Genomic DNA, 27072 nt, shown 5'->3' on the forward strand with positions numbered 1-27072 from the left:
CAGCAACAGTACTCCATGGCTACAGTGTGGATTATCTACAAGATACAGTTTAGCAAGTTGCAATGATCCTTCAACAGCACCTCCCTAACCTATGACTTGTACCTCTTAGAAGAATAAGGGAAGCAGATGCATGGAGCACATCAAGACCTGTACATCCTCTCCATCCAAACTCGGAAACATATCACCACTCCTTTATCACTGTTCAGCTAATATCTTAGAACATTCTCCCCAATAGAACTGCGACAACACATCCAACACATGGACTGCAGCATTCAAGAAGATCAATTATGTATAGGTAATAAATGATGGCCTTGCAAGCGATGCCTCAAAACTCTGAACAAAGAAAAAACATCTAGATTTGAGGTGTAAGTTTGCACGTACGTACTCACAACTGCAAATGCTGAAAATGAGTGCTGATCTGGCCAACTATCTAAAAATAGAAGTTCCTCTATCACATAGCCATCAAGTTACATATATTTCAAAGCTGTCACAACTGAAAATTCATCTTCTGTGACTTTATATTTTAATAAGTGTCATACCTTCAAAACATTGCACAAAAACAAGACAAACAAAACCATGTTGGCAAAAGTAGTTGGTTGGTGCATAAAATCCAAACTAATATGGGTAAAACACACATAACATGAATCACCACTAAATGACGCTTAATTAGTAGAAAGCCAAGAATTGACATCCAATAGATTTTTTTTTTGCAAAGCAGCAAGTACATAAACCAGCACGTACAATGAAACTTTATCAAATTATTTCCTCAAACTATTTTTTGGACACCCCTTTCACTCGGACAAAAGCATGCATACACCAACATTTACAACAGAAATATTAAAGATATTAAAGGAAACAATTTTGAAAAACAAGCACTAAAAACAGTCATACTACATATTACAGAGGAGGAAGAGCTGGATGTCTTAAAACGCATAAGAGTGGATAAATCTCCAAGACCTGATCAGGTGTACCCTAGAACTCTGTGGGAAGCTAAAGAGGTGATTGTTAGGCCTCTTTGCTGAGATATTTGTATCACTGATAGTCACAGGTGAGGTGCCGGAAGATTGGGGGTTGACAAATGTGGTGCCACTGTTTAAGAAAAGTGGTAAGGACAAGCCAGGGAACTATAGACCGGTAAGCCTGACATTGGTGGTGGGCAAGTTGTTTGAAGGAATCCTGAGGAACGGGATGTACATGTATTTGGAAACGCAAATTCGGGATAGTCAGCATGACTTTGTGCATGGGAAGTCATGTCTCACAAAGTTGATTGAGTTTTTTGAAGTAACAAAGAGGATTGATGAGGGCAGAGCAATAGAAATGATCTATATGGACTTTAGTAAGGCGTTTGACAAGGCTCCCCATGGGAGACTAGTTAGCAAGGTTAGATCACATGGAATACAGGATATTTGGATATAGAACTGGCTCAAAGGTAGAAGACAGAGAGTGGTGGTGAAGGGTTTTTGCCAGACTGGAGGCCTGTGACCAGTGGAGTGCCACAAGGATCAGTGCTGGGTCCATTACTTTTTGTTAGTAAGTTTGCAGATGACACCAAAATTGCAAGAGTAGTGGACAGTGAAGAAGTTTACCTCAGATTACAACAGGATCCTGATCAGATGGGCTAATTGGCTGAGGAATGGCAGATGGAATTTTATTTAGATAAATGTGAGGTAATGCATTTAGGGAAAGCAAATCTTTGCAGGACTTATACACTTAATGGTGTTAAGGTCCTAGGGAGTTCTGCTGAACAAAGTGACCTTGGAGTGCTGGTTCATAGCTCCTTGAAAGTGGAGTCACAGGTAGATAGGGTAGTGAAAAAGGTATTTGGTATGCCTTTCTTTATTGGTCAGTGTATTGAGTACAGGAGTTAGGAGGTTATGTTGCAGCTGCACAGGACATTGGTTAGGCCACTTTTGATATATTGTGTGCAATTCTGGTCTCCTTCCTACCAGAAGGATGTTGTGAAACTTGAGTGCGTTCAAAAAAGATTTACAGTGATTTTGCCAGGGATGGAGAATTTGAGCTATGGGGAGAGGTTGGAAAGGCTGGAGCTGTTTTCTCTGGTGCGTTGGAGGCTGAGGGGAGACCTTATAGAGATTTATAAAATCATGAGGGGCATGGATAGGATAAATAGACAAAGTATTTTCCCTAGGATGGGGCAAGTCCAGAACTAGAGGGCATAGGTTTAGGGTGAGAGGGGAAAGATATAAAAGAGACCTCAGGGGCAACATTTTCATGCAGAGGGTGGTATGTGTATGGCATGAGCTGCCAGAACAAGTGATGGAGGCTGGTACAATTGCAACATTTAAAAGGCAATTGGACGGGTATATGAATAGAAAGGGTTTGGAGGGATATGGGCTGGGTGCTGGCAAGCGGGACTAGATTGGGTTGGGATATCTGATCGGCATGGACGAGTTGGACCGAAGGGTCTGTTTTTGTGCTGCACATCTCTATGACAACATGAAAATCATCAATATATGACATAAAAATAGACACAACACATACTTATTTAACATGTTTATCCACATTCTGGAGACCTGGATACAATACCACCATGGCAATTAGTGAAATTCAATTCAGTAATAAAAATCTGAAGGTAAGAGTCTCAGGATGACCATGAAACATTTGTCGATCATCAGAAAAACGTAATAGGTTCATAAATGTCCTTTAGGAGGGAAATCTGTTGTCTTTACCCGGTCTGGCGAAAGTGTGACACCAGACCCACAGCATTGTAGTCTAGGGCAAATAGGGATGGGCAATATATGCTGGCCTAGCCCACTAATGCCTACATCCCATCAATGAATGATAATAATGTAACCCTTGCCTATCAGATGCAATGCATGCAATACATCATTTACATAGTGTCAACTCATTTACTGCTCTGCACTCTGCCATTGCGAAATGAGTCATCAACTGGTTCCACAAATCAATATATAGCCCAACATCAATACTTGCTAGCACAGTATAAAGCTGACCTGCACAGCTTTATCCTTCCCTATTTTTATAATCATACAAACCACCTAAAATTCTGCATTTCCATTACTCTGGTCTCTACTGCATCTCTTTTACCTTTGTTATTGCCAACTGTGACTAGGGACCTTATTGTAACCATCAGTGTCACATGACATCTGTAAAAATTATAAATGTTTCCTTAGATCACCAGTGGAATGCCAAGGTCCCAGTTCAAGAATAACTGGAAGTGGTGGTATGAAGGTCTTAAACACTAAATGGCACACTTTGGAGTCACTAATTGTTGGAAGATAGAAATAACACTATTGTGTGAGCTGATGTGCCCTATTACGATGACCAATGGCTACATCAGCTTGGCAACATGTGTCAATGCCAAAAAACCCTATAATATCACATGGCAGTTTTTTGTGGATCACTTGAGGTCGAACCTGTCTCTGAAGGAATGGGGTTCACAGCAATCAGCAATCGTCTACCAAATGAAGATAATCCTCACCCCATCATGTAAATGGATTGTTTGGTACATGTCCTTCATCTTTCATGGCTAGAAATATACCAGCAAGTTTTGATAAGTAATCCGACAAATGGTAGCTTATCCCATTCAGAAAAAACCAATTGATAATGTTTTTCACTGATTTTGTTTATTTAACATGTTTATGCATTTCTGGGTTTGAATTCCACTGAATTTGTTATTCTACATAAGTTCAAACAAACTAGTTAGCATTCAGTGATGTCATAACACAAAGACTAAGGAGTCCATGAAATACAAATAAATGTGCAGTCATCTGACAGAGTACATAAAACCAAATGTTAACCTGTCAGTTCTTTTTATTAATATTGTTTGACCCATTGTGTTTCTCAACATTTCTTGTTTCTGCTTCAAATAACTCTGTATTATTAGAGTTAATTACCCTTAAAACTTTAAAATGTAAATTATTTTAAAAGAAACAACATGCAGAATAGGGTGAGTTATGGGATACACAACTTCAAGGTTGATGTGACATTTATAAGCTGCTCAAGGTTTGTTCTGGTAGTTTATAGCATTTTCTTGGAAGTCTTAATTGTGTAACTGACTTGTAACTCACTCCTACCATCCATTATAAACAAGTTTTGAAAACTTTTGCATACTAAAAAAAACACATGTATCTTAGCTGTCATTGAATTGTCAGAGTTCAATAATATACTTCACAGTATGTGACTACATTTTAAACAATAAAGTGGCAGCATGAATGGTTGGCTGGAGCACTGATTACAGAAAATAGCAGTAAATGTCTCCCAGGAGAAAGATATTATAATCCAAGGACTATCTAACTATTTTAACTCTCCTATAAGCTTTTGTAGTGATATGTTCATAACATTTATTATAATTTCCCATAAAACAGTTTTGTTTTTATGAACTTACTGAACAAAATTATGCTAATTTTAAACTGCCTTTGGTCTTCAAATAATTCACAAATTATATGAGTTTGATTTTGTGCTACTTCAGTAACTCACTTTTGTGTCTTACTTCATCTATAAGTACATTGGCCAAATATTTTTAGCTTGGACACAGAAACCTTTTTTTTGCTTGCTCCCACTAATGGCAGTAAAGACCGCGCATATGGGCATAGAACAGGAGGAGACCATTCAGCCTATTCTATTGATAGAATAAACTTATATCATTCAATTAGATCATCGGTAACCTGTATTTCAACCCAAGCTCTAGCTTACAAGGTTTTTGAAATTCTTGAAGTAGAACTTGAGTTTTAGTTGCAAGTTAAAGTTGAGCTTTGAGAATAGTCTCATTATTTTTAAGATTGAGTTCACTATTTAAGGGAGCCTAACCTCTGATCACTCTTTATAGAAGTGATCCTCCTGTGATCTTCACAGGAGATATGAGGGAAAATGTTTCACCCAAAGGGTGATGGGAATCTAGAACTCACTGCCTGTAAGGGTAGTAGAGGTAGAAAGTCTCATAACACTTAAAAAATATTCAGATGTACCCTTGCGATGGTAAGGCGAGGAGCCAAATGCTGAAAATGGATTTAATAGTAAGGCAGCTGTTTTTGACTAGCATGGACACAATTGGTCAAAGAGCCTTTTACTCTGCCATAGACCTCTATGACTCTTCACATAAATAATAACTTTTCACTTTCACTGCAGTTGTCAATCAATTTACTAGCCACAATTTCCGACACTCCAGGATCTAGCTCTTTTCAGTTAAACAGATATGAAATTTGGCTTGCTAAACATAGCCTTTAAAGGATCAAAGAATCATAGAGCATTTATGACACAAAAGTAAAAGGCCACTTGGCTGATCTTGCCTAAACGAACTGATAAATGAGCCAACCAGCCTAATTATACTGCTTAGCATTTGGTCCGTAGCCTTGTAGGTTCCAACGCTTGAGGTGCGCATCCAGACACCTGTTAAAAGAGTTGAGGGTTTCTGTCTCTACTCTCCTTTCAGGTAATGTATTCCAGCCCCTGCAAATACCTAGATGAAAAGATCTAATTTTAAAATTTATTAATTCAAGGGACGTGGACATCACTGGCTGGAACTGCATTTATTACTTGTCCCTCATTGTCCTTGAATTGCCATTTTGAACTATTGTAGTCCACTTGGTGTAAGTAGATTCATAATGTCTTTACAGAGTGAAGCCTGTATTTTGTCCCAGTGTACCTCAAGAATCGGCAATATATTTCCAAGGCAAGATTGTGAGTGGCTTGCAGGGAAACTTACAGGTGGTCACGTTGCCATGTACCCGGAAGGATAAGGGCAATAGTCGTGGGTTTAAGAGGTGTTGTCGAAAGAGTCTTGGTGAATTGCTATAGAATATCTTACAGATGGTACACACGTACACACGGTTACTGTTGAGTGTTGGTAATGGAACAATTGAAAGCTTGTGGATGTGATATCAATCAAGTGCAATGCTTTGTCTTGAAGTAAAAGTGGGGGAACACTTTGGGTCTAGCGATCATAATTCTATTAGTTTCAAAATGGTTATGGAAAAGGATAAGCCTTCTATAAAAGTTAAAGATTTTAATTGGAGTAAGGCAAATTTTAATGGTATTAGACAAAAATTTTCACAAGTTGATTGGAGTAGACTCTTCCCAGGTAAAAGGACGTTTGACACATTGAAGGCCCTCAAGAGTGTGACAACCAGAGTTCAGAGGCATTTTGTTCCTGTTAGAGTGAAGGGTAAGGTGAAGGAACAATGGATGAATAAAGATATTGAGGTTCTAGTCAAGAATAAATGAGAATCTTATTCTAGATAGAGCCAACTTGGTTCGATTGATTTTTAATCAATATAAAGAGTGTTGGGGCATTCTTAAGAGAGAAATCAGGAAGACAAAGAGGGGATATGAGATAGCAATGGCAGATAAGGTTAAGGATAATCCAAAGAAATTGGAAGATCTGAAAATGGATAAGACCCCTGGGCTGGATGGGATTTATCCTCATTCTCTGGAAAGCCATGGAGGAGATTGCAGAGCCTTTGGCTTCGATCTTTAGGTCATCATCGTCAACAGGAGTAGTGCCACAAGACTGGAGGATAACAAATGTTGTTTCCTTGTTTAAGAAGGGGAGTCAGGACATGCTGGTAATTATAGACAGTGAGCTTTACTTCGGTTGTGGGTAAGGTGTTGGAAAAGGTTATAAGAGATAGGATTTACAAGCATCTGGGAAGGAATAATTTGATTAGGGATACTCAACATGGTTTTGTGAAGGGTAGGTTTTGCCTCACTAACCTTATTAAGTTCTTTGAGAAGGTGACCAAACAGGTGGATGAGGGTAAAGCAGTTGATGTGGTGTATATGGACTTCAGAAAGGCATTTGATAAGGTTCCACACAGTAGGCTATTGCACAAAAATATGGAGTTTCGGGATTGAGCTGTTTGGATCAGAAATTGGCAAGCTGAAAGAAGACAGAGGGTCGTGGTTGATGGGAAATGTTCATCCTGGAGCTCAATTACCAGTGGTGTGCCACAAGGATCTGTTTTGGGGACACTGCTGTTTGTCATTTTTATAAATGATCTGGATGTGGGCGTAGAAGGATCGATTAGTAAATTTATGGATGACACTAAGGTAGGCAGAGTTGGGGATAGCGCCAAAGGATGTTGTAGGTTACAGAGGGACATAGATAAGATGCATAGCTGGGCTGAAAAGTGGCAAATAGTGTTTAAGGCAGAAAAGTGTGAGGTAGTTCACTTCAGAAGAAATAACAAGAATACAGAGTGCTGGGCTAATGGTAAAATTCTTGGCAGTGTAGATGAACAGAGAGATCTCGGTGTCCAGGCGCATAAATCCCTGGAAGTTGCCACCCAGGTTAATAGGGTTGTTAAGAGGCATATGGTGTATTGGCATTTATTGATAGGAGGATTGAGTTTGGAGCCATGAGGTCACGCTTCAGCTGTACAAGACACTGGTAAGGCCGCACCTAAAATATTGCACATACAGTCCTGGTCACCACATTATAGGAAGGATGTGGAAGTTTTTGAAAGGGTTCAGAGGAGATTTACTAGGATGTTTGCTGGTATGGAAGGAAGGTCTTACGAGGAAAGGCTGAGGGAACTGAGGCTGTTTTCGTTGGAGAGAGGAAGGTTGACAGGTGACTTAATCGCGATGTATAAGATAATCAGAGGGTTAGATAGGGTGGACAATGAGAGCCCTTTTCCTTGGATGGTGAAGGCTAACATGAGGGTACATAGCTTTAAATTGAGGGGTGATAGATTTAGGACAGATATTAGGGATAGTTTCTTTACTCAGAGAACAGTAGGGGCGTTCTCTGCCTGCAATAGTAGACTCGTCGACATTAAGAACATTTAAATGGGCATTGGACATACATAAGGATAATAATAGAACAGTGTAGATTACATGGGCATCAGATTATTTTCACAGGTTGACGCAACAAGGAGGACCGAAGGGCCTGTAATGCGCTATAATGTTCTATGTATTCTACAAATACATTAAGAGCAATAGAGTAACCAGAAAGAGGGCAGGGACTCTTAAAGATCAAAGAGATTATCTTTGTGATGAACCCCAGGAGATGAGAGAAATATTAAATGAATATTATGTGCTAGTTTTCACTGTGGAGAATGAAATGGAGTCTAGAGAACACAGAGCAATACATTTTGATGTTTTAAAAACAGTTCACATCATAGCAGAGATGGTTCAGGAGGTCTTAGAGAATATAAAGTTGGATAAATCTCCAGGACCTGATCTAAGGTATCCCCAAACATTGTGGGAAGAAAGGGAGGAAATTATGAGACCCCTTGAAGAAATATTTGCATCATCTATAACTACCGATTAAGTGCCTATGACTGGAGGGTGGCTAATATTGTACCTTAGTTTAAGGAAGGTTGTAAGGAGAAACTGGGGAACTATAGACCTGTGAGTCTGACTTCAATTGCAGGTAAATTGTTGGAGGTGATTATAAAAGATAAGATCTATGGACATTAAGAGAAGCAAAAATTGATAGGGATAGTCAGCATGGTTTTGTCTGAGGAAAATAATGTCTCACAAACTTGATTGAGTTTGTTGACGAAGTTACCAAAAAGGTTGATGATGGCAGAGCAGTAGACATTGTTTATTTTGATTTCAGTAAAGCTTTTGACAAGGTTCCACATGGTAAGACTAATTAGTAAAGTTAGATCACATGGGATTCAGGGTGAGCTTGCCAATTAGATACATAATTGGTTTAATGGTAGGAGATAGAGAGTAATGGTGGAGGGTTGCTTTGCGGACTGGAGGCCTGTGACCAGCAGTGTTCCACAGGGATTGGTTCTGGGTCCTAATTTTGTTTGTCATTTATATAAATGATTTGGATGAGAATATAGAAGGCATGGTTAGTAAGTTTGCAAATGACACCAAAGTTGTTGGCACAATAGACCGTGAAGAAGGTTTTCTAAGATTACAAAAGGATGTTGATCAAATGGCTTAATGGGCTGAGAAATGGCAGATGGGATTCAATCTGGATAAATGTGAGGTATCGCATTTTGGTACAACAAATAAGGGTAGGGCTTAGAACAGAGGCCCCTGGGGTGTAGGTATATAATTCTTTAAGGTTTGTGTCACACATAGACAGGGTTATTATAAATACTTTTGGCGCACTTGCCTCCATTGCTCGGATCTTTGAGTCTAGGAGGTGAGACGTTATCTTGAGTTTGTACAGGACATTGGTGAGGCCTCTTCCGGAATACTGTGTCCAGTTCTGATCATCCTGTTACGGGAAGGATATTATCAAGCTGGAGAAGGTTCAGAAGAGTTTTACCAGGATGTTGCCAGGTGTGGAAGGTTTGAGTTAGAAAGAAAGGCTGGATAAGCTGGGAGTTTTTTTTCCACTGGAGCGTAGGAGGTTTAGAGGTGACCTGATAGAAGTTTATAAAACAATGAAAGGTATAGATCAAGTTGATGGTAGTTGTCTTTTCTATAAGATTGGGAATTTCAAGACTAGGGGGCATATTTTTAAGGTGGGAGGAGAGAAATTTCAAAAAGAAATAAGGGGTAAATTTATTTTACACAGTTGGTACCTCGCATGTGGAATGAACTTTCTGAGGAAGTGGTGGATGCAGGTACAATCACAATGCTTAAAAGACATTTGATACATGAAGAAGAAAGGTTTGGAGGTATATGGAGCAGGAGCAGGCAGGTAAGACTAGTTTAGTATGGGATTATGTTCGGCATGGACTGGTTGGACCAAAGGGTCTGTGCCGTATGACTCTATAACTCCATGAATGGTGTCAAGCTTTCTGAATGTTATTTGAGCTGCATTCATCTAAGCAAGTGGAGAATATTCTATCACAGTCCTGATTTGTTTTTGTAGATGGTGTACCATAGTTTAGGGAATCAGGCAGTGAGTTACTCATTGCAGGATTCCTAACCTCTGACCAGCTCTTCAAACACAGTGTTTATATGACAAGTCAAATTCAGTTTTTGGCTAACAATAATCCCCAGGATGCTGATAGTGGGGGTTTTGGCATTGCAATGCTATTGAATGTCATAAGGTAATAGTTAGATTGTCTCTTGCTGGAAATGTTCATTTCACGCCATTTGTGTAGTATGAAATGTTGCCTGCAACATGTCAACCCAAATCTCGATATTGTCCAGGTATTGCTGCATTTGGCCATGGGCTGCTTCAATATCTGAGGAGCTCAAATGGTCATGAACACTGTGCAATCATCTACAAACATCCTCACTTCGACTTTATGATAAAAGGATGGTCATTAATGAAGCAGCTGGAAGTGGCTGCACATAGGATTCTACCCTTAGTTACTCCTACAGAGAGATTCTAGAGCTAAGATGCCTGAGTGACAATTACCACAGCTATCTTCCTTTCTGTTAGCTATGACTCTATCCAGTAGAGGGATTTTTCCCTGATTCTCACTGGGGGCTTTGCTGGGTCCTTGATGCCACAATCAAGTCAGATGTGACCTTGATGTGATGGCAGTCTCTCTCAAAACACCTTTAGTGTTCAACTGTTTTGTTTATGTTTGAGCAAGGCTGTAATGAGGTCATAAGCTCAGTAACCCTGATAGAATCCAAACTAAGCGTCTGTGAGCAAGTGCTGCTTGACAGCACTATTGATGACCATTTCCATTATTTTACTGATGATCAAGAGTAGACGGATATGGTGGCAATTGGCTGGGTTGAATTTGTCTCGCTTTTTATGTACAGGACATAGCTGGGCCATTTTCCAACTTGACAGATAGATGGCAGCATTGTAGCTATACTGGAATAGTTTGGCCAAGGGCATGGCAAGTTCTAGAGCACACTTCCTCAGTATTATTGCCAGAATGTTGTCAGGGCCCAAAGCCTTTGCAGCATTCAGTGTCTGTAGTCATTTCTTGATATCACATGGTGTCAATCAAACTGGCTGCATGTTTTCACTTGTACCACTTGGGAATTCTGGAGGAGGCTAAAGTGGATCATCCGCTCAGCACTTCTGGCTAAAGATTGTTAAAAAATCTTTAGTGCTGATGTGCTGCAATCTCTCACCACTGAGGATTGCAATTTTTGTGAAGCTTCCTTTTTTAGTGAGTTGACTATTTGTTCACTACTATTCCTAACTAAATGTGATAGTACTGTAGAGCTTTGACCTCATCTGCTGGTTGTGGAATCACTTTTGTCCATCAGTTATTGCTTATGGTTATGCTGTTTGGCACACAAGCAGTCCTGTTTTTTAGCTTCATCACTTTTGATACCCTGTTTTTTAGGAATGTCTGGTGCCACTCCAGGCATGCACTCATGCACTTTTAATTGAACCAGCATTGATCTCCTCTGGCTTGAAGGTAATAGGAATATGATAGGAAATGATGTTCAGGAATTGTGCTTTTTCTACTGCTGATGGCCCATAGTACCTCATGGATGCTCAGTCTTAAGTTGCGAGGTCTATTTGAAGTCTATCCTGTTTGGCATGGTGATAGTGGCACTACAACATGACAGATGATACCTTTAACACGAAGACGGGACTCTGTCTCCACAAGGACTGTGCGATGGACACTCCTTCTAATACTGTGATGGACAGATTCATCTGTGACAGATAAACTGGTGATGTTGAGGTCAAGTATGTTTTTCCCTCTTGATTCTTCTCTCACCAACTGATGCAGAACCAGTCCAGCAGCTATATTCAGCAGAACCTGATGAACATTTTCAGCAATAGTGGTGCTGCTGAGTCACTCTTGGTGATGGGTATTTAAGTCATCCATCCAGATTACATTACTGTCTGTGCTTCCTCCAAACGTTGTTCAACATGGAGAAGCACCGATTCACCAGCTAAGGGGAAGCATTAGATGATAATCAGTAGTTTTCCTTGCCCACATTTGACCTGGTGCCATAAAACTTCATGGTGTCCTGAGTCAGTGTTGAGGGCTCCCAGGGCAACACCCTCCCAACTGTATATCACTGTGGCAAAGCAGGATTCCGTAATTATGGCATTCTTGACTAGTCTGTGAGATAACACTCCTAATTTTGGTATTAACCCCAGATGTTGGTAAAGAGGACTTTGTGGGGTCAACATGGCTGAGTTTGCTGCTATCGTTTCTATGCCTTAATCATTGTCAAGTTGTCCATCTGATTCCATTCCTTCTTTGAAATATGTTAGTGGTTAGAAATAACTGACAAAGGCCTGTTAGGCCATTTCAGAATGTAGTTGCAAGTCAACCATATTGCTATTGGTCTTGAGGTATGTGTGGCCAGACATAAATCTTCATTACATCCTCTCCAGTGCAGCCATCTCCTTTATATAAGATGACCAGAACTGCATACAATGCTCAAGTTATGGCCAGACTAAACATTTGTAAAGTTCCAGAATAACCCCACTACCCGCTACCCTTCTATTCTATGCCTTGATTAATAAAAGACATGAATGCCATGAGTTTTCTTATTGATATGTGTCCTGCCTTAACTTTGACTCTCCCAATTTACAATTCTCACAAAAAGAATCTCTTTACAGTTCTTGGAGTTAAGCAGAATTGTGTTCTGATACACACAACCTCTCAGAATTTAACAGGTTAAAATTCTTGTTCTCCCTATATTGTACTGAGCTTTTGACAAGCATTTTTAATTCAGTTTTGCTTTTGTATCTGGTTCACAAATAAATTATTTCTATTTGCAACTCTATAATGTATATGCTTTTTTGACATATATTTCCACTCATTTCAAATAAAAAGTAGATAACTCAATCTTTGAATCTGAAAGTACTATCACATTTTCCCTGAAAATAGTTTTGCAGGTCTTTCATATTTAACATGTTTATTGAGTTAATTAAAGGATTTTGTGGAGCAGCATTAATATCCCTACTTCTGGGCCAGAAGGTCCAGATTCAAATCCCATTTGCCTTGGTGATGTGTCATAGCATATCCAAGCAGTTTCATTAAAATAACAACACCAATCTCTGTTTTTCATGTTGTACTAGAACTCAATGACCAATTTTCTCCTTCCTGGAGGTGTGAAGAGGGGTGGAGAGTGAAGCAAATAATTGGCAAATCAGCCCTTGAGTGACATTGGATACTTGACCACATAAGGGCCAAATGATCAGTTAAGGGCCTCAGTTTAACATCTCAACTGGCTGTTTTCCCAGCAGGCAAGACCCGTAGGTAGTTTCCCAACTCAGTAACTAGGGTGACTGGCCTGTTGGGTTGAGAGGATGATCTTCATTTGGCCCAATCTGAAGGATGTTGGATGCACAGAGGTAGGTAATGACATGACCTCTGAAAGCCACCCTTCTGCCCCTTTAATCTTCAACCCCCTGACACCCCTCTCCCCTTGACCACCACCACATAAGAAAAAGAAATAGACCTACCTTCTTGCCATTGGATCCCATGAAAATAGGCCTCAACCAACAGTCTTTTGGACCCAGAGGCTGCTGGCCTCTGACTGGCCAGCAGCTTCTGGCAATCTGGGATTCCACTATCGAGGTCTGTAATAGGATGAGAAGCTTGCTGGTCAGATTTTAACAATATGATCAGTGTCAATATTGCAAGTTTTCTCAGAGACAGAGGTGACTAGTTATTGACATTGACATAACCAGCCCTACACAGCCTGAAAAAGGGAAACTCCTGGTCCATGTTTACTTTTTGAGGGATGCCAAGCATTTTTGAGTAACAAATATATTGGACCAAATTCTTACATTCTGAATTGAGATGGGGTGAAGGTGGTCTTTTAACATGCCCATGGTAGAATAAGTCCTTCTCCATTCCCACATTAAATCTGCTTAATTGGATGTCCAACCTCCTGACACTCAGAAAATCCTGCTTTCAGCAGACCATTGACAGAGATGGGTTTGTGACCCAAAATTGAACCGATCTCCTGAGTCTCACCTCCAAACAAAAATCCAACCCTGAAAATCTTAATTTTTTTTGGTAGTAAGGATAGGATACAACATTCATAGAGTTTGCCTGTTTTACATTATTTTCCCCATTCACTTTTAGTTTTGCTTGTTTATTGCCAGTGGCCCAGTTTGACTTTTCTCGTGACCCTTATTATTTACATTGAATTTCTATTATATACGTTTAATGATTCATTTGTTGTTGAATCAGCTTAGCTGCTCTTTAATGTCACAAGTTTGTTTATGCTACTTGTTTTTATATGTCCTTACCTATTAGTCTCTCTTTTTAGTTTTATCCTTGTTTCACCCTCTCTGCGAGAAGTACCTCGCCATTTTGAACAAAGGGTTTTGGAGCTGTGAGGTTTTCTTGTGATGCTTATTGGGTCTACATCTTCTTTAATCCTCTATAAGAAGTTAATAGTTCTTGGCATCTCTTTGCCTTAATGCATTAGGATTAGTAGTTTCAGATCACCTCGAGCTCTCTGAGGTCACAGCCACTCTGGTGACTGAAAGTTGAGTTTAACTTATTCTGGTAAGGCATTACTTAATGCATTGCATTAATTTCTGTCTGTTCTTATTTTACTGTGGTCAAGAGCCCATTTAATTTAAACAGGCTAATAAATAAAAGTGTACAAAGCAATTTCATGCTAACTTTTTATGTACTGCATTGCCAAAGGATATTTAACCCTTGGAAACATTAAATAATTGATTTTCAGGGAGTCCAGCTGACATTACATAGGGAATGACTTGAAAACAATAATATTAGCATTTATTAACTTGATAATTAATTTCACTATTCTGGCATTTGTATATTATCTATATACACTATCTTCGCTTTTGGTTTATGATAAGAATTTTGTTTTAGACTTTAGACTGCTTGTTGAATAGGGTGAGAGAAGGTATAATGTCATTTTTAAAACAAATAGATTAAAAGGATTTATGGTTACTGTGTTACTCATTAATTTTAATGACATACAGCGTAACAGAAATAGCAAGCAAAAATGTTTCTATATTATTAGCTGTTTTCTTGTGATGCTGGATACATGATTCACTTGAAGTCACCTGAATCATTATGGTCTTCAGTTGAAGTGGGGTTAGAGAGAGAGATAACTATTTTGTATGTTTTAACTTTTGTATTGTTTTCTGTGTAATTTCTGATCTTCAATTTGTCACAGTAATTACACTCTCCAACCAGTGGTGGCACTGACACCCCTCCACTGGAAGAAGGCCGTGCTACAGTGTGAACGGTTTGCATAAGGTGTAGCATTATAAATGTGGCCATCGCCATTTATTATGCAAAAATAAACTGACAGGAAATGCAGAGTTAGATTTTTGGTATGAAGGTGGATGTTCTGTCTCAGGAACTATTACCTTGAAATTCATGTAATATGACTCTGATAAAGTAAACCATTCCTTTTAAAAGATTTGACAGGACAGTCAACAGAACAGCTGCTTCCCTGGCAGCTGGCAATGGGTTCAAGTTCCATGGCTGCTTTGACTCCAGTCTGTCACTTTTGGGATTTACTCGCTTTACTTAATGAAACATCCGGCTGTGACAGAAGAGAGAATAACAGATAATTCAGCTCACCGCATGATATTTTTGTCTTTTGTTACACAAGTATAGAATGCTCCTAAACAGTGTTTCTGCAAAATTGCATTTGCACCATTTTGAGCATTGAACTGAGAAAGATTGTAGCAATCCCTACAAAGAAAAACAAACTATGAAATAGATGCCAGTATTAAATTTTTATTATTAAAAACTACTTTTAAATGTGAAATTTGATTATCTTTAATATCTGAATACATGTTGTTCCAAAGTTTTACTTTGACTGGAAGAAACAGTTATACTATCTCTACTTCTTTCTAGTTAATCTGCATTTGTCTGGTTTCAATTGCTACTTTTTACTAGCACATACAATACTGCATAATGTGCGTTCCAAGGTAACATTTATAATGGTACTGCTATCAATTGCCGTCTTCACTAAAAAAATTAAAATTGCAAAATAGCTTTGACTGTACATGCACTATGAAATATTTCTTAACTATCATTATCCATGGCTTTAAAAATGAGAAACATTAAAAAATGTTATCAAATAAAGTTTCAAGGGTACATTTACTATGAGGCAATATGTTTCCAGTAATTAGAAAAGCCCAGGTCTTGTAGGCCATTGATGACATTCAGGAGAACTATGGAGCCAAGAGGATCACTCAAGTTCTTCATAATTTACTACACTGGTTTAAAATGGAATTTTAAATGTCACCATTATTGGTGGTGGAAATTGCTGAGGCTGCAGTACTTGGAAGCCATACAAGTCTTCTCAATTTCCCGTGGTTGGAGGGGGTTTGGAAAGTATTGAGTAGCTAAAACAGATTCAAGGCCCTTTGTTTGTGTGTGATAAAAATCTCAGTTGGGTACATTGATGCCTAGGCCACCTGTGCCAAAGTAATAGCCACATTGCATAGGCTGTTGTGGCTTACACGTCATAACCCCAGATCATATGCCTCAATCACCTATCGACATTCTGAGTTATTCATTCCAACATGTGTTTCAATAAAAGAGGACTGACATAGCTAAAAGTTAATTGTGGAGTACATTCGGTGGCTGTCTGCAATGTCATACATGAGTGTACTAAAGAAGTTTCAATCAGAGAAATGTACAACAAGCTGAACTGTAATAAAGGACAGTACAGCACAGGAACTGGCATTTCAGCTCACCAAGACTGCCCTGACACATGATGCCTTTCTAAACTAAAACCTTATTGCCTCTATGCAGCCTGTAGCCCTCTATTCCCTAATTCTTAATATATCTGTCAAGATGTCTCTTAAATTTAGTTATTGTATCCATCTCCACCACCTCCACCACCTCCTCTGTTAGCGCATTCCAGGCATTTACCACCCTCTGTGTGAAACATTTACCTCTCATGTCCCCTTTAAACTTATCTCCTTTTACCTTAAATCTATGTCTCCAAGCAATTGACATTTCTAACCTGGGAAAAAGATTCCAGCTATCCTCTCTGCATGCCTCTCATAATTTTGTAAACTTCTATCAGGTTGACTCTCATCGTTTGACGACCAGGTTTGTACAGTCTTTCCTCAGAGCTAATATCCTCCACCTTGTAACATCCTGGTATTCCTTTTCTGTACCCTCTCTAAAGTTGCCACATCCTTCTGGTGGTGTGGTGACCAGACCATACACAATATTCTGAATGTGGCCTGACTAAAGTTATACACTATTGCAATATGATTTGCCAATTTTTATAATCTACAGTCTGATTGATGAAGGTAAACATGCTGTATGCCTTCTTGACCACCGTATCCATTTGGGTTGCTACTTTCAGGAAACTGGAGACCTGTTTGCTTAAATCCCACTGTCTGTTTTGACTATTAAGCATTCTGCCATTTACTGAATACTTTCCTCCTGCATTAGATGTCCCAAAATGCATCACCTCGCATTTGTCCAGATTAAATTTCATCTGCCATTTCTCCACCAAATCTCCAGCCTAACTCTATCCTGCTGTATCTTTGGAAAATCCTCCTTACTATCCACAGCTCTCCAATCTTTGTACCATCACAAACTTATTAGTCAGCCCAGCTATATTCTCCTCGAAATTACTTTTATATTGTATAACCAATAGGGGTCTCAACATTGATCCCTGCAGAACACCAGTGGCCATAGATCTCTAGTTTGAAAAAAAGCACCCTTTCGCAGCTACTCGTTAAAAATCACACAACACCAGGTTATAGTCCAACAGGTTTATTTAAAAGTACAACTTTTCAGAGCACTGCTCCTGGAGTTGTGTGATTTTTAACTTTGTCCACCCCAGTCCAACACCAGCCCCTCCACATCATGGCTTCTATGACTAAGCCAGTTCTGTATCCATCTTACCATCTCACTGTGGATCCCATATGACTTTACTTTCTGTATTAGTCTGCCATGAGTGACCTTGTGAAAGACTTGCTAAAGTTTATTTGGACAACATCTACCATCCTGCCTTCATCCATCATCTTTATCACTTCCTCAAAAAACTTGATCAAGTTTGAGAGACACAACCTCTCAGCACAAAGCCATGCCACCTATTGCTAATAAGTCCATGTTTTTCCAAATGTGAGTAAATCCCATCCCTAAGAATCCTCTCCAATAACTTCTCTTAGAATGAAGAAAGATTCACTGGCCTGTAATTTCCTGGATTATCCCTGTTGTGCCTGTGTTTAAGAAGAGCAATGTTGTCTATTCGCCAATCCTCTGGGTCTACACCTGTGACTAAAGAGGATACAAAGATTGTGTAGAAGGCCACAGCAATTTCCTCACCTGCCGCGCTCAGCATTCTAGGATAGATCCCATCTGTCCACCTTAATGCTTTTCAAAGCATCCAAAACCATTTTTTTAAAATTGCCATGCCCTAGAATCTCAACATATCCCACCATGTCCTTCTGTTTTGTGTAGCTCCTTTGAGTATTTCACACTGTGAAGATAATGGGACAAAAGACTGCAGTCTGGATGACAGACATGTTAATGTTTTCTCCTTTAAAAATACACAGGGACAGGTGCTAAAAGCGAGTCGATCTATGCTAGTGGGCTGAGTAGTTCAAGTGCACTTGTGGACTGAGATACTCACGTATACTAGGCTGGGTTTGAGTGCTGGTGTGCAATGAAAATTACTTGATAAAACATCACTTAATGATTCCTTTATTGCAAGTAAAATAATTTATTGCTCTTTGTGCTGATGTGGAGGAGCCGGTATTGGTCTGGGGGGGGGACAAAGTTAAAAATCACACAACACCAGATTATAGTCCATCAGGTTTACTTGGAAGCACTAGTTTTCGGAGCACTGCTCCTTCATCAGGTAGCTGTAGAACTCTTATGATCCTGTTCCATCAGCTACCTGATGAAGATGCATCGCTCTGAAAGCTAGTGTTGAACTATAACCTAGTGTTGTGTGATTTTTAACTCTTAGTGCTGGAAGCGCATTAGCAAGTCAGTTGCAGAGCAACCTGCAGAAGCAAGAATCTCAAATCAATTGTCAATGCTCCACTATCTATTCAAAATCAGCCGCCCAATTATCATCGTTTTACTACCTACTCATTATAAGCAATCCAGAGACTATTTATTATATCTTTTAGATTTTTTTGTGGGCTCACTTCTAATCTGTGTCTATGTATGTTATGTATTTCTTCTCACATTTAGTAGTTAATAGATATATAACCTAGTTAAATTGGATCCTTTTTAAGCCTAAATTCAGAAAAGGTTATCAACAAGGGAAATATTCTGTTTTAAATTAACCTTGTTGCAATTAACTGAGGGGTTAAGGCCCTTTTATGGTGCGGTGGTAAAGTCCCTGCACCTAGCCTGAGAAGTCTAGGTTCAAGTTCCACCCAGTCCGGAGGTGTATAATAATATCTCTGAACATGCTGATTAGAAAACGTAGGTTAACTGAGGGGCTAGGTGAATAAAGAAGGGGAGCCAATTCCTCAAATTGGAGCTTAACAATTTGGGGTATCCCATCTGGATCTGGAACAAATTGAGGAACCTCACTGGAGGACTGGTTGCAACATAGATATGGTCACTTTTTATGCCTTTGAAAATGGGGACAAGAATCAATTTATATTCCACAGTTTTTTTTAAAGGTCAGCTTTATAAATCTGCCAGATTCTGAAGTGTGAGAATTTTATAGATCCATGTTAAAAGGAAGTGCAAAATAAATGAACACTGTACCTTGCCTTCATTTATATCATATTATATTACTCAATTTTATTATTAAAGCCATTCAAGTTTTACTACAGTAATTTATCTACTCTTGCACCTGCTTCTAATACAGTGCATTCAGTTATCATGGGAGCAGTCAGGATTTTCACAATGGAATAGGTGTTTGAAATTTATTTCCCATGGCAAAACAAGAGATCTTAATAAATAGCTGAATGTCTGGATTCAGAAAAGGGATGCCATGGGTTAGGAATGGGGCTTTATACCTGCCATGTGCATGGAGGTCACTGGTTGATGACAATTAATATCGAAGATTGGTCTGAAATTAACATACAGATCACAGCAAAACTTCAAATTTATCTACTTTTATTGTCTTTAAAACCTTAGTGAAGCTGAGATTCCAGCATGGAAATTCCTTGATGGAAGTATGGATTATAGAGCTGACTTTGGCAAGATTTGGTTTGATGTAACAGCCAGGCATAGGGTCAAAGCCAATATAGGTGATTAGGCAAAGACAGGATGGCTACAGTTTTCCAGGCATTGAGCTCTTTGGTCTGTCAGAAACTTGCCGGTCTTCCAGTGCAAAAAGCTGTCCTCAAACTAATGTTGTATACTGGCATGTTCCAATGTCCAATACAACATGCTGAGGGATGCACTGAAGCCTGGACAGTAACAGCAGAGCTGCAAAGGGGAAAGCTGATCAATTAAGGCCTTTCAGCCAAGGTGTTAGCAACTGTTGAGCCCCTCAGGCTATATGCCTGACATTGACTATACATTGTGAAAGTCACAAGTATTGAAATTGCATTGAGATACCTCTTACTGGAATGTGGTACATGGAGAAAAATGTTTATTTTTATTGCAAATTCTGTAATTTTCAGTTTGAAAGGATTTGCTCTTGGTCTGTATGCCTGCCACGGAATATTGAAGGTCTTACAATTATATTGAGGTACCTAAGAGTATACATGCTATGAAGCCAAGTTGAATTTTGTTGCATATTCTGTAATTTTCAACAGGAAATGTTTTGTAATGTACTTTCACAAATGTTATGAATAACATATAATTCTTGTGAAGAATTAAATTTTGACTCATTCAGCAGCTGCTGTCACATAGGCAGTTAGAGCATGTACCACTGTCTTTGGCACCAATAGCAGAGGTCGAAATCTAGTTCAATTGTACTGTAGGCTGAGCACCTTTTTGGACTGGCAGCTGTATACTGTTAATGAAGACCATCACTCATAGCCAGGGCAAAGTAGGAGCATGAAAGGGCTCCCTGTTCAAATGTTTGAGATACTTGCTTTTCTATAGTTATTTGGGAAAGACGAGGCACTTTTTAGATTCAAAAATAGTGATTTTTGCCCATTGGTGAGCTTACATGAAATACGGTGAATAAAGATTTGATCAGGATAGCCCCTGTCCCATACAGTAGCTTTGATGCGCTGTATTTCTGCATCAAGCTTGCAAGGTGAGCAAATGACTATTTACAATGTCAATGTAAGGCCAATATTGTAGCACAAAGATTTAAATGAATGCCAACATGGAAAATGACTGCTGATGGTGGTGGTTTTACTGACAACCCATTGGTGAATTTCTCAATTAGCATATTGATGCAAGGGAGCACGTTAGACTGCTTTTCATCTCAAAAGTCAATTTGAGCAGGGGATTGAGCATATTAAGGTATGCAAGGAAATCACAAAATCAACGAATTATTATAGTGTAGAAGGAAGTATTTCAGCCCATTATGCCTGCCCTTTTATATATGGTATACAACACTTGCCAGAACATATCAAAATGTACAAAAAAAAGTTGACAACTCAGTAAAAACAAAAAGCACATATACATTGACGGCACAAAGATTAGAATGTGCCACTGAAAAATGCATGTTGCTGAGATTTTCATTTTGCACTCATCGTGACAAATGCAAGAAAGACAAATTTCAAACTAACAATTTATACTACCGGAAAGTGGAGTGTTTATAAGCCAAGTCTGATTGGCTCAGGTGTTGCCATGCAAAAAGCAGTAAGGAAACTATAACATTTCCAAGGTCTCTGGTAAATCAAAAAATACATAATTTGAAGGTATTCCTTCTGCTTGCTGAGAATGGATCCCTGGATAAGAAAGTATGTCACTCTTAACAAGTAAAATGTGTTATGTTACAAATTCAATTGATCATCAATAGTTGTTAATTTAACTATTAGTGAATGCTGGATTGTTAAACAAGCACTGCCCAATTGCCAAATCATAGTTAACAGTGAATGTTTTGTCTTAGGTTTTAAAAGCTCTGGCTGGTTGAGTATGATCTGTAATCTGCCTGTTATAGAAAACTGAAAGACACATTTATAATCCTTGAATCTGCAGTTCAGAGGTGCAGGAACAGAGAGGCCTGGGTGTAAATGTGAACAAATCAATAAAGGTGGCAAGACATGGGGGGAAAGTGGTAAATAAAGTATACACTGTTCTCCCCTTTATTACTAGGGGCACAAGGGTAAGAAAGTGGTGTTGAACTTATGCAAGATACTTGTTAGACCTCAGCTGCAGCATTGTGCATTGTTGTGTGTGCCACATTATGGGAAAGATGTGAATGCAATGGATAGAATAAAGAAGTAATTCACTAGAATGGTTCCAGATATGAGAAACTTCAGCAATAGGGTAGATTGAGGAAGCTGGGACTGTTGTCCCTGGAAAGAAAGCTGAAAAGAGATCTGATTGAGGCTTTCAAAATCATGAGTGGGCTGGGCAGAGTAGATAGGGTGAAACAGTTTCAACTCATAAAAGAAAGAAGAATGCGACGGCATAGATTTAAAGTGATGTGTAAAACAAATAAAGGTGATGTGAGAAAAATCTTTTTCACACAGCAAATAGTTAGGGTCTGGAATGCACCTCCTGGAGGCAAGTGATGGAGACAAGTTCAATTCAGGCATTCAAGAGGGCATTCGGTAGTTTCTTGAATTGCAATGGTGTGCAGGAATATGGGGGAAAAAAAAGGTGCCTGGCACTAGACAATAAGAGTCAGACTAGAAAACAGAGCCTACATTTGAAATGCTTTCTTCTGAATTTGTAGCTGCATCTAAGAACTTCCTGACAAATCTTAATAGATTCCATCCATCAAACTCATCTTTGAAATGAAGCAGTAAAAACAGGTCCCCTTCCTCAATGTGCTAGGTAAGAAATTTGTCAATGGGTATTTTATACTACTATCTATCAGAATCTTATGTTCACCTGTCAATATACATGTCACAATTCTTACAAGCTACAAGCTAGCTCCAATTACATGAGCTACAAAATCAGCCTGATTGGCAATGGAACGCTAGCCTCCTTCTCATTGTGTAAGCTTGAAGTTGAGATATGGCATAACAAAATCATCCTGAATAATAATGGCTACACTGAACAAATCATTAATTGCTGGATATCAAACAAATTCATGGAAGGACCCAAGGTGCTTTTAATGCTGAAGGGTGCCCAGTTTTCTCAGATTGTCCTGCAAGGGAAGGTGTCTCAAAACCTTGAGAAACAGGTGAAGCTAGCCATCCCCTGCTATTTTGAACATTCGTGTGGAATTCTTAATTGAGGATGTTGCTATCAAGCCTAAAAGATGCTCTGCTTACCATATAAATGAGGAATGTGGTGTATGAATGTCAGAAGCACAGAGATTGATGAAAGATTTGTAGGTCATATGTTCCAGTGACCGATGAACCAGATCATACCACATGTCTGTTTCATTGCCTCCAGTGGGAGATGTGTTGACCGTGCTCAACCAGTTTGTGATTGCAAAATTCAGAGTGTAATGTTCAACATCAGATGTGATTCTACTGGTTGACAACATTTAAAAAATAATCTTGACTGTGTTAAGAGTTGTGTTGGAGACCAATTTAAGATGATCCATTGGGATCATGGTGTGATTCATTTGCATGTTGTTGAAGATACATTTATTCACACAAAAATCCTAATCTTAGTTGGCAAAAAGAACGTGTGCACACATTGCATCTGTGTAACTGAGAAAAGGGCAATGGAGACAGGCAATCACTGAAGCATCTCCAATGCAACATCCTGATAAATCAGAGTCAATGTGCCTTGAATGTAATCATTAATAACAGAGGTAATATCTCGTGTTGCATTCACCATGCCAACCACAGGCCAACTAATGAGTACCTACTTCTTATGGTATATAAATTGTTGTGTTCAACTTTGGCTTCAAATCTCTTTTTAGCAATCTTCAAAATGATATAACTTGCATTAGAATTCACATGTGTATAAACAAACAATGTATATATTGTGATGTAGATTTCAATTCCTTAACTCTGGTATATTTCAATCATTTTTCATGCAAACGCATAACACACATGAAGTTAAAACTTATACACAGAATGCAAGTTGGGCTATGAAAGTTAATGCTAGCTAAAATAAAAATATTGGTTACCTATCATCATTGCCGATGTCCTTTTTTACGATATTACAAAATCCATAATTTAGTCTCGAGGAATGCACAAAAAAACCAATCTAGAATAGTCTATATCTATATTGGAAGCATTTTGCTAAAATTTAACATGGATCTTTCAATTAGGGTGAAAATGACCCCTTTCTTGTAAGCTCATGGGAACTTGTGAAGCTTGTTATAATTATCATAAAGGTTGACATGTCAGATGGAAGCTCTGCACGAGTTTTAGAAATTGTTTGTAAACTTTAGTACCCCATCAAATTTAGAAGAATGACTGCCTCTCCTCTCATCAGAAGTTTTCATTAGGATCAGTAGCCATAATAGGGTAACAAATGTATTGGATGTCTGCACCTAAATTCATAAAGTTTCTCTTGAATTGAACTATACATTCTTGATCTCCAGTCGAACAAATTCCAATGCATAGTATTGTCACCAAATGGTAAAATAATTGATCAAAATTCCCTCAATTTTATTTACTTAACAATTACAATTTATGGCCTTAAAAGGATAACTTATTTCTAAAAGTTAAGATTATCTTAACAGTAAAATAATCTTAACTTTGAGAAATAAGTTCCATCAATGCCTGATTTTCTACCCCACTAATTTATAGCTCATGCTGGGTAAAAATTTATCATAGCATTATTTTACACTTGTAACAAAATGTGACACCTGCAATATGATAATCTTTGTACATTAATATGCAGTTCAATATTTTTAAAATATTCTGTAATATTGCCATTTTGCTTCAAATCTTTTTTCTATAAAACTTGAATGAAATGAACTTTTAAACTACTAAATGGATTCCTAACTTAAGTAACTTAAATTATTTCTGTAGTTTTCCAGAGTAAAGGGTAACAAATTTGATTGTCGCCTTCTGGACGTTAACTCTTGTTTTGGGGGCAGAAGGGAAAATCAAACAGCTAGTAGTGCAGAATTTCCCTGCTCTTGGTTGGAAAGGAGCATTAGTAGAGATATTAGAGCAGTTTAACTGGTTGCTTATTCAATCAAAGGTAATCTCTCTATCGATGAGATGGTGAACCGCAGCAAAATAATGAGGTGTTTTGTGTATGCACCCTCCTAAATGACTAAAAAATACATCTTCCTGTCATTAAAAGTGCAACCTAATATTATCCATCAATTGCATCAACTGTCTATGATTTTCACCTTGAAGGTCACAAGATCAGTCCCATAATAACTATGCCAAATTTCAGTTCATTTAGCTCACCAAGTCAAGTTTTAATGACTTTTATCTCAGGACAAAAGTGGATTAATGTACAGAAAATGACAATACAACATGGAGTAGTATTAGCTTTGAGCACATCCCCATCACTATGATGATTTTGTAAACATACAAGTCTTTCATTAGATTTGTCTAAAATTATAATCTCAAGATCAGAACAAAAGTGGAATAAGTACATCACATTGTCTGTCAAATTCTCTTTGTTGATTAACTACATCTAACCAAAGAATGTCATTTTCTAATACTGAGACAGAATGCTTTATTGTTGGATTTAAACAAGTTAAACCCCAGAAACGTGCTGGTTGTATAAGCAGGTAAATTCATAAATAGTCCTGAAATATTACTTACAATTTTAAATTGGCATTAAATTAGAAAATGATTTGTTATGCAAATACTTCAAAGCATTTGTTCATGAATATTACCAGAGTTAATTTTCAGGCTAAAATATTTGGTATTGTTTTCTTCAAAACCAACATCACTAATAACTGCAATTTCCCAGTTATCAGTAAGTCAAATAGTAAAATTGAATGTGGTAACTATGATGATCTATTTTGCATTTATCTATAGAAGAAAACCATATACTATAATAAAGCTGATATTTGCTTCCTAATATCTTCTTAAAATTAATTAGAGTTTTATTTAACTAAAGATAGGTGATGCTACAACATGTTGCTTTTCAACAAATCCAAATTCAGCTTGAATCTCAAACTTAACCTGTAGGCAATTGTCAACATCATAGTAAAAGTATATATTTCACTACAGACAAGTGAAAAGACCTTGGAGCTTTGAGTGCAACATGACACAAAGGAAGCTCCTGTCAGTTTTTAAACGAATTGAAGAGCTGCTACTGTGTCAGAAGCTCTGGAGGCAAGCTATATAAACATTGCTACATTAGACAATAATATGTATTTTAAAAAATAAGTTTAGAAGCATGAAAGCAAATGATAAAGGGGAATTTTACTACATTGTTTCATGCCTAGAATAGCTGGCTGAAAAATCATGCAATTTATGTTATTGCAAAATGTCGCCTCTGAACTGGAACTAAGTCTGCAGGAAGCAAAGAAAAACCACAAATCTCCAGAGACCAACAAAACAGAAGCTGTATTTCCCAAGAAAGACGGCTACATTCTTCCTCAGGAGTGATAAGCCCTACGGTAATTTGAAAGTGGGTGCAAGTATTAGCCTGTTCTATTTTAGGTAATAAAAATATTGTCATTCAATGACAGGAAAAAGAATCGGCTTTCTTAAAATGATCTGATAGGATCTATGTTAAGAGAGTTGTATCCAAATAAGGTATTTGTCAGTGAACTGCAAAAACTTTAATATAGTGTCAATCCACAGCAAAAACTGTTAAATTAATTAAATGAAAAAGATTTTGTGTACAGTATTGGAAATGATGGTGGATGGAGCAAGCCCTTGATCTCAACAGGTACCTATGTGTTTCCATTACAAATCTGGGATCTGTTGATGTTCATTGATAATCCAAAGATGTGTAGGTTAGGTGTATTGGCCATGCTAAAACTGCCCATAGTGTTCAGGGATGTGTAGACTAGGTGCATTAATCATGGGAAATTGAAGGTTGTAAGGTAGAGGAATGAGTCGGGGCGGCATACTCTTTCGAGGGGCAGTGTGGACTTGTTGGGCCAAATGGCCTGTTGCTACACTGTAGGGATTCTATTCTATAGCAACCTGCAACAATGATCATGTGAAAATGTTAATCTTTAATGATCCATGTGCACAATTTTGAGAACACTAGGACTTTCCTTCCTTATCTGGGAATGGATCTGGGGTTTCCTGGCAACAGGATTGTGATAACTAATTCAGAGGTGAATGTAACAAGGGTAATGCAGTAATCATAAGTGACATCAATCTCTATATGGATTGGGTAAATCTAATAAGCAATAATACTGAGGAGGGACTCTGTATGAGAAAGT

The 27072-nt window shown here is 38.3% G+C and overlaps 1 protein-coding gene across 5 annotated transcripts in view; it reads right to left on the bottom strand.

Moving 5' to 3' along the window:
* nol4lb (nucleolar protein 4-like b) overlaps positions 1-27072 on the bottom strand; it is a 366154-nt gene that overhangs the window by 85905 nt on the left and 253177 nt on the right. For 2 of the 5 annotated variants that reach the window (XM_072556794.1, XM_072556790.1), the window contains one exon: positions 13241-13357. The exons of the other annotated variants lie outside the window; for them this stretch is intronic. In XM_072556794.1, coding sequence (XP_072412895.1) covers positions 13241-13357 — 117 coding nt within the window. The remainder of the gene's footprint in view (positions 1-13240; positions 13358-27072) is intronic. 5 annotated transcript variants of the gene reach the window in all.

Source organism: Chiloscyllium punctatum, chromosome 37, assembly GCF_047496795.1.
Source record: "Chiloscyllium punctatum isolate Juve2018m chromosome 37, sChiPun1.3, whole genome shotgun sequence".
Classification (NCBI taxonomy): Eukaryota; Metazoa; Chordata; class Chondrichthyes; order Orectolobiformes; family Hemiscylliidae; genus Chiloscyllium; species Chiloscyllium punctatum.